Source organism: Henckelia pumila, chromosome 4 (genome assembly GCF_033568475.1).
Source record: "Henckelia pumila isolate YLH828 chromosome 4, ASM3356847v2, whole genome shotgun sequence".
In the NCBI taxonomy this organism is placed as follows: domain Eukaryota; kingdom Viridiplantae; phylum Streptophyta; class Magnoliopsida; order Lamiales; family Gesneriaceae; genus Henckelia; species Henckelia pumila.
Window position 1 is genome coordinate 150891027 of NC_133123.1, and position 12869 is coordinate 150903895.

The 12869-nt window shown below is 31.9% G+C and overlaps 1 protein-coding gene and 1 long non-coding RNA gene across 4 annotated transcripts; one reads left to right on the top strand and one right to left on the bottom strand.

The window, feature by feature from the left end:
* Positions 1-358: 358 nt before the first annotated feature.
* LOC140865522 (uncharacterized) lies at positions 359-4704 on the top strand. 3 transcript variants are annotated; one of them, XR_012144623.1, is made up of 6 exons: positions 359-492; positions 619-773; positions 1828-1917; positions 2137-2228; positions 3770-3881; positions 4312-4704. It is a non-coding gene; the product is annotated as an uncharacterized lncRNA (long non-coding RNA). The 3 variants fall into 3 exon arrangements; XR_012144624.1 differs by lacking the exon at positions 1828-1917 and adding an exon at positions 2881-2964; XR_012144622.1 differs by lacking the exon at positions 1828-1917.
* Positions 4705-9866: 5162 nt separating this feature from the next.
* On the bottom strand, positions 9867-12476 carry LOC140866216 (uncharacterized). The gene is made up of 8 exons (XM_073271142.1): positions 12011-12476; positions 11679-11849; positions 11474-11539; positions 11252-11320; positions 11035-11121; positions 10737-10880; positions 10464-10608; positions 9867-10327 (listed from the first exon to the last, which is right to left on the bottom strand). The coding sequence occupies exons 1-7, from the start codon at positions 12365-12367 to the stop codon at positions 10510-10512; spliced, it is 993 nt and encodes a 330-aa protein (XP_073127243.1). The 5' UTR covers positions 12368-12476; the 3' UTR covers positions 9867-10327; positions 10464-10509.
* Between the last annotated feature and the right edge of the window lie 393 nt (positions 12477-12869).

Below are 12869 nucleotides of genomic sequence, written 5' to 3' on the forward strand. Positions count from 1 at the left end.
CGGGTTGGAATTTTTTCGGGACGGAAATAACATGAAATTCGGGAAGGTTCGGAATTACGAGAATTTTTGTCAACCCTAAATAAAACGGAATTTTTGTCAAACTACAAGTTTTACTATGCTAAAGCGTAAAACATTAGAAAAAAAAAATTTATATTTTAAACTTAAATTTTTTCCCTTAGAACAAACATGACATGTATTATAATAGTATATACATCTAAATTTCCCAAACTACTTGACAACTACAAGTTTGTGCATTTTTATTTATTTTAATTTAATTTTAATTTTAATTTAATTAATTATATTATATTATATTATCATATAAATAAAAAGAAAAAGAGAAATGCCCAGTTGAGTCTGGGCGGATGCGAATCGGTGGAAATGGCAGCTCCGCCAGCTGTGGCGCTTGGCCGCCCGAGACCGGGCGGCGTCTCTCGCCGTGAGGTGAAGCTCTTCCGCCTCCTCGATTGGCAAACAGCAATGATCCGTAGGCAAGTTGTTTCGAAATGTTCTACTAAATTTGATTATATTATTTAGTGGTTTGATTTCTTTTTACTGTTGATGGAGTTTGATTTCTTTTTACTGTTGATTGAGTTTGATTTTTTTACTCGTCGTAGGTAGCTTTCTTACTGTTGGTGGATTTCTTGTGGACTCATATCTCGCTGATTAATTGCTCATAGTGTAATCAATTGTTGGTACTTTATGATTTGCATGGGTTTGCGTGGGATGAGGCCAAATATCGGACAATGTCACCTCTTATTGAGGATGATCTTAAGGTATACTTGCTCATCAGGAGAGTCAGTGTCCCCATTGGTTTTTGAGGTGTATTAACTGACAATAATGCATCTAAGAATTTTGTCTTTTGGATGTTAAATTTATAGTTATTCTATATGTAGTGAAATCTATGTGTTGATTAGACTGACATTGTCTTATAACTTAATTATTAGATGTGAAGGAATTTTCAAATAACATCTGTGATTGATCAGAAATAACATTTTTTTTATCTACACTGTATAATGTATATGCAGATAATGGAATCTCTTAAATTGTAAGAAGAATGATACAAAAGTTGATACTTTTCTCTTCAGATGCAAAACGTAGCTGAGCGAAATCCATATCCAAATACCACGTTTGAAATCTCTTTGGATTTATCGTTCAATGTATTTTCATCTCACATGTTCCTAAGTCATCGTTTGCTTTTGTGTTTTTGTACATACTTTTTCTAAAAATGAATCAGAGAATGAAAAACTTTATTTTTTGAGGTCAAAACTTTTTGTACTCACCTTGACTACATGCAACCATTTTCATATAAGGCAAATAATCATCTCCAAACATACTCCTTTGTTAATTTTTTTTGTTCATGAAAATGATATTTCATAAATTATTTTAATCCCCACCTAAGAAATTGAACTTTTTAAAATAAAAAAACTAAAATCATGTTCGATGTGACTATCTTGAATTCTTATTTTGACCATCTGCCATCTTCATGATATTCACCTACACTCAATTTTATTTTGTGAACAAGACAAAAGTATGGATATGATAAAATAGTTTCATTCTGTTTTCTGGGTAAGTATGAATGCGATCAGATTAGGAATCTTGTTAATCGATTTGATATCTTATTATTGTCACGGCCCAGCTTCATGGTCTCACTCATAATAGATTCCCTGACCATGAATTTGTATTCATCTTTGTTTAATGAAAAAAATATCTTAAGTTATTAGACAAATTGATCATACAATGTCATAGACTTATTCAAACATCACCAATATAATGGTGGATGAGCTATTATAATCACCTTAGTTCCATAATGTGACCTCTTCATGACAGAACACACCAATCCTCAAGTCTCGGAAATGAAGAGGTGGTGTTTATGGGTTTAAGAGGTGGCTCGTGTTCACATAGAGCTTTGTTTTGTAGGTAGGTTTGGTTTCTGGTGACCATTTATAATGCCATTTTGTCACACGCCAAGCCCACGGTCTCTCTCACCACAAGTTGATATTTTGAGAACTAAGAAGTGCAAAATAAATTTCTATGTTCCATGTGTCATTTTATTCTCTTCTTCTGCCAGTGTTTAGATATCTTTTCTGTTATGCTTTGATATAGATTTGTGATTTTGAATATGATTCGGAAGTACAGGAGTCTTGAAAGCAGGAGCTTTAAAAGTTGATGCAAGATCAGGATATAATATGAAGCTCTCTGTTGCAATGGTGCTACACCAGTTGTGCCAGGTATCTTTTTATGATTTCGAGCGTGTAATGCCATCCTTAGGCTTATCTGGGAGTCATTGTTTTGCACATAGTTTAACTGAAGAAATTGGAACTTTCCTTGTCTTCCACTAATGCCAACTTCATTACAGTCATCAAAACGTTTCTGTTTTTATCGTGTTATTATATATTATATTATATTACTCAAGGTGGACATGGTCAGGCTGACCTAAATACGGGTCTGAACCTAAATGCTTTTCTAAATTATGCATAAAAGTTTGGATGTTGTAACTTGAATGGTTGTTTTCACTTGTGCTTAAAATGCTTTTATGCTTTTGGTCTACTTCTTTTCTCTTCCTTGTTCACATGGCTGTTTTGTTGGTAAAAATTCCAATGGATGCATTCCCTTAGCCTTAATCAGAACTCTAGTCCAAAGGAGTAAAACCACTATGGCAATATTATTGTCAACACAATGAAGTTCATCCACAGCACTTCTTATTGAAACATCTACAACAATTATTGAGTCTTCAACACAAGCACACATGTTTTCAGAATAATTATATGAATCAAAATGTTATTTGAAGTTGTGCAGTTTGCATGAAAAGCTGAAATGAGTGTCGTATACCACCTTACTAAATCTTACCTTATGATGTTGCCTCCCCTCTGAGGGAGCTAGGCACAACTGCTGACCTGAAATTCCAAAGTAATTTGCTCATGGCTGGCTACTCGTTGGTTTCAATAACCTGCAAAATCGATTAAGGTTAGAATAAAGTGTCCATCTCGTCATTAGAAAAGTCTACGTAGAGATTGAATGATAATTATAATAGTGAAGTCATTAAATAATTTCATAAGGTGCTCAACTGTTTTCAATTTCGGACTGGACCAGTGGATGTTATTATCAAGACAATTGGATAAGTCGTAGATTAGTAAAAGGCTATGCCGCTATGGGACACCGATCCTTAATACCTTTAAATATTCGGTTCTATTCAGAATTTGGTTTGCCTTCATTTGTCTCATAGGTTTTTAGCTCTTGCATGCACTTCGTGCAGTGCTTGTCACTAGTGAGAGCATTCATGGTCTGCCTCCGTCTTTTTTGGTAATTGAACTGCATATTTCTATAACTTTATACCAATCTCATTTTCCCTTTTCCTATGTAGAGATGCTAATTTTAAGTTAAAATTTGTTGTTCTCAAAGACCACATCAATTATCTATTTCATTCTGTTTGTTGTCACCCTCTTTGAAAAGTAGGAAGAAAAGTTCGTTTCAAATAGATAGACGTCCGGTTACTAGTGATCTCTTCATTCATTTTTATTTGTAGCCTATTTTGGAGTAAATTTCTAGCAGCTTGTAATCTCATGGGACCAAGGCATGAGCATAACTACCTTTTATTTAACACCGAAAAATGAATTCATTGCACATCACCTCATTAATTTGCTAGAGAACTCCCAAGGAATCGAAACAGATGCAAGCTAAACACGTTCCTCTTGAAGGCAAAATCTTTTATGGTCCCCGTATCTTACCCTTGGTCTCTTTCTAGTTTCTAACATTTATGTTACATGTGTAGCTGCAGTACATACTGGAAAAGTGACGACGACGAAGGAGGGATGGGCAGTTTTGCAGGTGAAGCAGATGCACAGCCTTGCGTCTCCTTCATCATTAATCTTAATCAAGCTGAGGTATTGTGAATGGTGCTGTGCTTTTGCAGATCCCATTTGTCACTTTCACTGCATTCAATTTGGCTTGTTATTATCCTTTACCTATTGGAAACAGATTGTGTCTGTAAAATTGACATTCCCATCAAAAATTTTTGATGTCCTCCAAAATCTTATATGAAAGTTCTTATTGTCAAAAAGCCCACATTTGACGTGCTTTATGTAAGTTATGTGTACTAACATGTAGATATATCAAGCATGTCTGAATTGTTCTAATCTCCAAGCTTCGCGCATATCTTTCGATCCCTTCTCATGAATACCATTTGCCCTTGGATTCACACTTTTTTACGATTCACTTTTACCGGTATATAAGTACACACACATATATATACACATGTATACGTATGTACACAAGTGTGCGTGCACTGATGAATCTAGCTATTATATTCTGCAGTTCAGTTGAGCTTGACTCAAATTTTCTTGGAGCATGTAAAACCAAACAACACACTGTTTACCTGAGCCTCCAAGAGACAGGATATGGGATGGAGTAAAGTAAAATGGATAATAGTCCATTTTCAGCAAGTGGTGCAAATTGCACAAAGAAGACAGAAAGTTTAAATGTAACAACAGAGAAATCATTGTGCAAGTATTTTGACTGGAACACAAAAATTCAGTGTGTCTGTCAAAAAGAGCCTTTGCCTTTAATAAACATGGCATGCTCTGAAATATTTATTCATAGACATTCAATATTTTATGCTGTTTTCTCATTTTGATAGTGCCACAGAATGTCACCTAGCTTGCTAGCTAGCTGCTGCAATTGCTATTATTTTATCAAACTCCTCTTCTGGTCCATACATATATATTATGTTGCCTATGTTTTTTTTTACTAATTTACAAAGCAGTTCCTGCTTGTGGCAGTGAAGCTAGATGAAATATGTGGTGGGATTTTTTTTTATGGATTTGATTTAATCAAACACTGCAACTAATGATAGCCTTACATTTCAAGCTAATCTACACAAAACACCCACAATAAATGAGAGTCAAAATCAAGGACCTTTTAAATCTTTGAATCATGGATAATCTTTTCCAGTTAGGCAAATGCTAGTTCTCATCATTTGATGGAATCAAACAGCCAATGAATATATGTTACGCCTTGATCGAACTTATAAGGTCTACTTTTTTATTTTTTTTAAAAAAAAGGAACTTATATTCCATCAAAATAAGTACTTCTAGGAAAAAAAAAAAAAGGGCCACCTGGACTAATTTTTTGAATGTCAAATCATGAGCGTAAATTTTATTATATCTCAAAAATTAAATGTTTACGTTATTTTCGGAATATTATATCATAAAAAAGTATTCTTAATAAAAAAAATAAAAATTTATGCTCGTAAAAACAGTTATATCATATATAAGACATTAATATTGTTTATTTTGAAATTATTAGGCCTCCAATAATAAACACCAAATCAGTCATTATTTGTCCAAATAAACTAAAAGATAGACAATAATAATTATAAAAAAAAATAAAAAAAATCAAGTGGGATAAAAAATTAGGGCAACCCATACCTTAGAAGCAACACATGAGGACACCACCATATTAAATGTATGTCACATTCTTCTCCCTCCCCTCCCATATGTTGGACCCAAATTCAGGAGACAAGATTATTCAATACCTCAAAAGCAATCACCACCACTCCACCTCCATCACATTAGAGCCCCGGTGGGGCCGAGACCCCATCGGTTGCGACCCTAGGCTGCACCCTTCCAACATTGGGCTACCCTAGTCCGGACCCACCCAAACCGACCCTTGCATGGGTTGATATTTGATTTGATATTCTCCCACCATTAATCTTATCCCTCTCTCAAAAATATGTTCACATGACATCCATCCGCGACGGACCTCGAAAATAAGGGTGGCGTGCAAGCATATATATTTTGCTTCACAACAAATAAATTTCAGTAGGTTATTCTCTCAATCAGAAAACTTCTATAATGTCACTAATTGAGTGGCATTCAAAAATAATCATGGGCTTTTACAACAAATATCATTTGGTGCATTCTTTTGTGAGATGGTTTATGGCATATTTATTCGTGAGATGGGTTGGTTCTGAGCATATTTACAATAAAAAATATTTTTTTTGCATAAAGATAAGATATTTGATGCATACTTTGGCACCGTTCTCTTCACGGTATTACTAATATATGTATAACTCATCTCATCTCACGTTCTTCTCTTCATATTATTTATCTATATATTAACTATTTATTTTACATCAATTAAATCATTAATTATTTATCTCACATCAATCAAATCATTGAATTCAAATTACTATATTACCCCTTATAAATAATATAATTTTTATTTTATTTATTGTTAAAAGAACAAAATAGTCATTTAAGATTTTTATATAAAATTTAATCAATCAAATTAAATAAACCATAATCTATCAATCAAATCCAATACAATTTTAACTATCATTTCTTATTTATTTTTTATTACATTATACTACTTATCTATATATTACTTATATCATACCTCAAACAAAACGGTGCATTTGAGTATAATGAGTAGGTCTTTTGTGAGACTGTTTATCACATAGTTATCCGTGTGACGGGTTAACTTTGGCTATATTTACAATAAAAAGTAATATTTTTGCATTAAAAAATATTTTTTTATGAGTGAATTAAATAAGAGATTCGTCTCACAAATTTGAACTATGAGATCGTCTCATGTTAATTTTTATCATAAGGCACAGCTTATCTAACAAAATAAACTTTTTTTAAAAAAATACAACTATTGATAATACGAGGAAACGACGCATAGAAATAACCGGACACAAGCTTATCGACTAATAATTTGTCAAGTTCGTTAGAGTTATATGCGTGATGTATATTTTGAAAATTGATTGAATTCGACATGTTACTTTCCCTGGTGTTCTTCCAAAAGAAAAGAGGACAAATGAAAAGAAAGAAAAACAAAAACAAAAAACAATGGCACATGATCCATATGGGGTAGAATTAGTGAAGCCGTGGGAATTTAGCTTATTGGAAAGTGGTGAAATTTTGTACATTTTTTAGGGAAGGAGGTTAATAATATTTTTTTAAAAAATAAAAATTATTTATATATTCTATTTAATTCTTAAAAATTGAAAATATATAAGTATTTATATTAACAATCTCGTAGAAATTGTAGACGTACACATTTAATTTGTGAAAATAACTTGGCATGGCCAAGATGGACTCACCCACGTTGACTAATGAAAGAAAAAAGTGGCTGATGAGAACCATACATGGATATACTATTTTACATTGTTGTGTGACATGTCCCATCATATTATAATAATAACGACGTATCAAAAATTTATATCAAATGTTTACTAAAAAAAAGGGTAAATTATATCAAATACCTCCATAAAGTAAATAATATAAATATGATTCTTATTAGACATATGCTAATGTGGAAATATAATAATTTCATTTAGAAGTGAGTATTAAATAGTATTCCATCTGTCAAAAGCAAAGATATATATATATATATATATATATATATATTTTCATTCCATAACTTATTTAATTTTTTTATTTTGGTCCATTAAGTCAAATTTTGACGTTTTGATATATATTAATTTTTAACTTTAGGATACTTTATTCAACTGCTAATGTAATGTCATACGAGATTAAAATTTTCAAATGTATCATTTATGTAATTAATGTCACATAAATATTTTACAATATCATACCAACATTTCACGATATTTCATCGATATTTATTATTTAGGTGGTATAAGACTGAAAACAAAACAAAAAAAAAAAATCAAAATCAGTATCAAACTTTGAAAACCTAAGTAGATCGACCTAAATAGAAAAATTTTAATGAATCAAAATAGTTATTTTCTTATTCAAATTTGGATGCAACATTTTCTTTTATGAATCAATCAAATTTAGTCATTCAAAGTGTAGCAAATCCACTCCATAAATTATTCCTAGCTACTTCTATGATATAAAATTTTGTTTCATTTATTTTTCTTAAAAATATTATTTGTTTCAGATAAAATGGGGCACTAAATATTTTAAAAAATGGGACCCATGGTGAGCTAATGGAAGCCATTTGTCAATTGACACACACCTTCAAACTTTAACTAAAAAACAATTTAAGAAAATTAAAATGTCTGCTGTTGATAATTACATTTTTGGAACAAATTAAATGGGTAGTATATATGTGTGTGTGTGTGTTGGAATTTGGATTGCCCCAAACGTGAAATAGATGTGGCTATAATTCAATATTGCTTTCTGTGTTTCTTCCCCATATGGATAGTCTATTGGATTCTTGTAGCTTAAGAAGCCAAACATGGGGTCAAGAATTTTAAGATAATCTTGCTACAAGCATCATTATCTACAAAGATTAATTTTATGGGATTTACCATTTTAATCGAAACTAGTAAAAAAGTGCACACGCTATGCGTGTGTAAAATAAAATTTATTTTTAAATAAAAATGGAATAAGTGGGGGATTTAGTGGGATAGTGGGGAGGTTATGAATTGGGGATCATGACTCACGTAATTAAAAAGTTGTGAGAGTAAAGATTGACGTGTAAGAATTATTAAAGTAAAAATATGAAAATAGGATAAAATGGGTAAGAAAATTGGTGTCCTCAAATCAACGGTTATTCTAACCCACCCAACTATTATAAGATAGTAAGATGATAACTAACCAAAAGTTAGAATATATAAACATTTACACAAAAATTCTTATGAGAGGTCTTACGGGTTAATTTTTTTAGACAGATCTTTCATTCAACAAAGCCCATAAAAAATATTAATTTTTATATAAAAAATTTTATTTTTTATTTTGGATATGAATCGTGTTACGTCTCATAGAAGACCTACTCAAACATTTAAAGGAAATTTTGACATGAAATCGTGCTTGTATTTACGGGATTCAGCACATGATTGGTGAGTCACGACTTGGCGTATAACATGTACCTTAGGCATTGTTTGGTTTGATGTATTATTAATCTATGTATAACGTATGTCATCCAATTTCGCGTTATTATCGTCATATTATTTATTCATCTATTAATTATTAATTTTATATCAATCAAATCAAATAAACTATAATCTATCCATCAAATCAAATAATATAGTAAATATTATTTTTTATTTATTTTTAATTATATTATATTATTTATCTATGTATTACTTATCCTATTACTCTAACCAAACGGTGTCTAAGAGATGTTCGAATGAGTTTGTACACTTTTTCATCGACTGAATTTGAAAACTCTATAAAGAGTTAATGAGATAACATATAGTTTGCACGGATATAAGTAATTACAATCGAAAAAAGTATCTAGCTAGATAGAGGTCGGATTCAATATTATTTTGTGACGATATGTTATCATCGTTTATCGACATCTACTTAATAATAATAATAATAATAATAATAATAATAAATTAGATGAAATTGGGGGACCTCCCCATTGGACAACCGACACGCCTACATAATTTCACCTATTATTTATTTGTATTTTTTAAAAAAATATGGCTTCGTTTCTCTTCCATGTAAGCCTAGCTAGGTGAATATGGAACAAGCATAATCAATGGACAATAAATCAAGATTCCCCCATGCATAAACACACAAGCCCCACACCAAAAATATGTACCTATTAACAAGTCATTTCACTTTTATACGATCGAAATCGAAAATTACCTTTTCAGTCCCATAACTTGCATTTCATTAATTTAATCAGTCTCAATACAAAAACTTATATATATATATATATATATATATATATACATTTTTAGCTCGATTTTAGTCTTTTTTTTAACCGTAATGTTGATATGACGACATCGGACATGTCAGTAATTTTTAGTTTTACATCTTTTTCTGATACTATATCAAAACTCTTGATGAAAAAAAAAATTAAAATTGAAACAAAAGTAACGACGACATGATAACAAAACGAAAAACATGCAAGTTACGATCGGCCAAAAAATATAATTCTCCAAATCGAAAATCATTATCATAAAGGAAGTGAAAATTTAACTGTGATAACAGAATCCGAAAAGAAATACATCAATATTCATACATATTAATTTTCCATGAGTGGGTTTAATTTTTTTTTATCTTTTTCTCATTTTTTTTTACAGCACTGATATAGTACATTTTCACAAGATAGCTAGGACCTAAACAACTTTAACAACCAACGTAGGAATTTGTGCTGCAATAACATTGGTGGCCGGAGGAACAAAAGATCTTGAAAAGGAGATTTAATATCGATCTCGCTTGCTTTGGTGTGGTCGTAATATATATTATCAGTCCTTTTCCTTCCCTCTGATTCTTGGATTTGCAGCCCTTTTAGTTATTCATCATGTCCAAAAAAAAGAAGAAGAATCTATGCCCCCTTCTTCTTGGAATATTGATCTTTAGTATCTTTTCTTTGCTCCTTTTTCCTCCATCCACTCGAATTCCTAAAAACATAACCATGTTTAAGCAACCACTTCGTATCCGTCGTCGCTTTTTTTTTAAACACCTTTTTATATATATGTGTGTCATTAATATTATATTAATGATGAAAAATAGTTGAGAAAGTGAATGGTTGCTAACCAGCAGCTTGTAGGGCATGCATGTCTTGATTTTTATAATACTAAAATTAATGAAATGAAAACAAGCTGTAGCTGAATCCTGCTGACTGATTCATAATCTTTGGTCTTGGGTCATCCACTTCCATCAACACCTCTGATCTGTCAACCTGAAAATGATGTTATATTTTGTCCATCTTTAGCCATTATATAATATAGATATACATACATATATACACATATAATTGAAGAATTTGATATGATAAATTAATATATTATAGAATTATAGTATATATACCTCATGGGGAAGTGGATTTGGGATTTGGGGTTGTTGAAACACAAGAGAGTTATTATCCAAGTTAGGATATTGATAATTATGTGGAGTTGTGGGGTTGCATTGTTGTTGCACATTTGGTAATGGAGATGGCAAGCTACTTAAATTCTGCATGCATTTATCAGACACAAGAGATAAATGAGATTTGATATATGGAAATTTGATTGTGTAATTAAAGAATACGATGAAATTATGATAATGACGACGACGATGGTGATGATGATTATAATAATTGTTACGAAGAAAAGATATTTTGTATAACCTGATCAGGCCTAGTCATGAAGGATTCCAAGTCCATCCTGAAATCATAGAACATGGGATTCAAAGAAGCAAGCTTCATCGAGAGGAACTGCAAATTGTTGGGACAATAATCTGTTATAATTGAGCCTCGAACATGATAAATGGTTGCAGAACGTATATATTTGTAGTGGGTTTTGAGAGAATTATTAATTAATGTATTAAAAATGATCATTAATTACCTCAACTTGATTTTGGAGGGATTGGACATAGTTGATAATTTCATCCAACATGAGGGCCTTTCCAGTCACCTGTACACCAATCAAGCCACATGAATATGGCACCAAAAATAAATACAAATTAAAACAACACAAACAAAATGTGGCATTGAATATTAATTAAATAATATATAGACAATTAATTAATCATGTTACGACAAAAAAAATATTTGAAAGTATTGTCACCTTTTCACAACCAGGAACAAGAGTTTGGAGTAGTTTCATTCTTTCACTGATTCTCTCCCTCCTCACCTGAATATTTTTTTTAAAAAAAAATACATAAACAAAACTTAGGATATACAAAAACAAGACTAAAATATTGGAATTTCTTCTCTCTTTCTTTTTTTTCAAAAAATAAATTTTTTAATATAATAAATAAATAATATGATACCCTTTCAGCAAGGCTGTGGCTATCTGTTGCCTGACCCCTTCTAGCCCTTACATGAATGTATCCTGTTGGAGCCTCTTCTGCTTCTTTCTTCTCATTTTTCTTGTTGTTTTCCTTCTTTGCTTCGCTATTCTTCCCTTTCCTCTCCTTCTTACCTTTCATTTCTCTCATATCCTATACACATAAATCAAAATTGAATGTCGGATCAAGAAAATAGTTATAAAATCGCCCCCGAAATCTTACATACATAAACAACATCAGCAACAACAACAACAACAATAACAAGAACGCAGGTCGATCTTTATCCGTTAGACGGGTGAAAAAGAGCAGAGAACCTTGGACTGAGCAGAGTTTGAGGAAGAGGCCACTTTGCATCTCCTCTTCTTGGAAATGGGATTAATATTGGTTTTTTGAACAAGATGGTTGTTGTTGTTGTTACAATAATTATGATCATCATCACACTTATAAAAATGAGTGACAATGGAGGAAGAATCCATGCTATTCTTGTTGGTTACACTGAGAACAGAGGCGTCATTATTGGTAATGGCAGTGACTTTTGTACTGTGGTCAAGGCTCTGAAAAGCTTGCTGCTGCTGTGGCTGGTAAAACTGGTCAGCAAACAAGGCATTGTGTGGATCAAGATCCGAGTCGAGGAGAAAAGGGTGGTGCTGGATCGAAGAAAAGGCTGCCATTTTTTTTTTCTTTTGCTTTCTCGGTGCTTTGGAATTTGGAGACGGGGGTGAGGATTCAAGAAAGCGATGGAAGAGAGGAGTGATGCAGTTTTTGTAGCAGAGAGATGAATTGTGGGTCTCGGACATTCTCAAGAGCTTTGTGGCTTTACCTTTATATAAGCATACGAGAGATTTGCAATATTAATATGGTTTGTTGAAATAATATTATATTAAGGAGTTTTTTGAAATTTCTTTAGTTTGTATTCCTTTTAGCTGTGTGTGTGGTGGTGTTATTATATCATATATAATAAATTAAATGTTCCATAAGATATATATCCATATAAACTATTGAGCTTAGTTCGTTTTGGGGTCATGTTTGGAAAAGTGGATTTCAAATATGTCCATGAGCGTCATTTTAAATGCATTCTCCAAATACTTGTTCGAATCAATTTTGGGAAGGTCCGAACTGCTGTGTGTCAAGCACGTTTCAACACGTCGAAAGTCTTTGTGAAACCCCGGGTTT

Bases quoted from the DNA above. Each gene is read 5' to 3' on its own strand.
- LOC140866216 (XM_073271142.1), bottom strand. From the start codon at position 12,367: ATGGCAGCCTTTTCTTCGATCCAGCACCACCCTTTTCTCCTCGACTCG. The intron at 11,540-11,678 runs GTATCATATTAT...AAAAATATTCAG, and splicing joins GCCACAGCCTTGCTGAAAGG to GTGAGGAGGGAGAGAATCAG. The intron at 10,881-11,034 runs GTTATACAAAAT...AAATGCATGCAG, and splicing joins TCATGACTAGGCCTGATCAG to AATTTAAGTAGCTTGCCATC.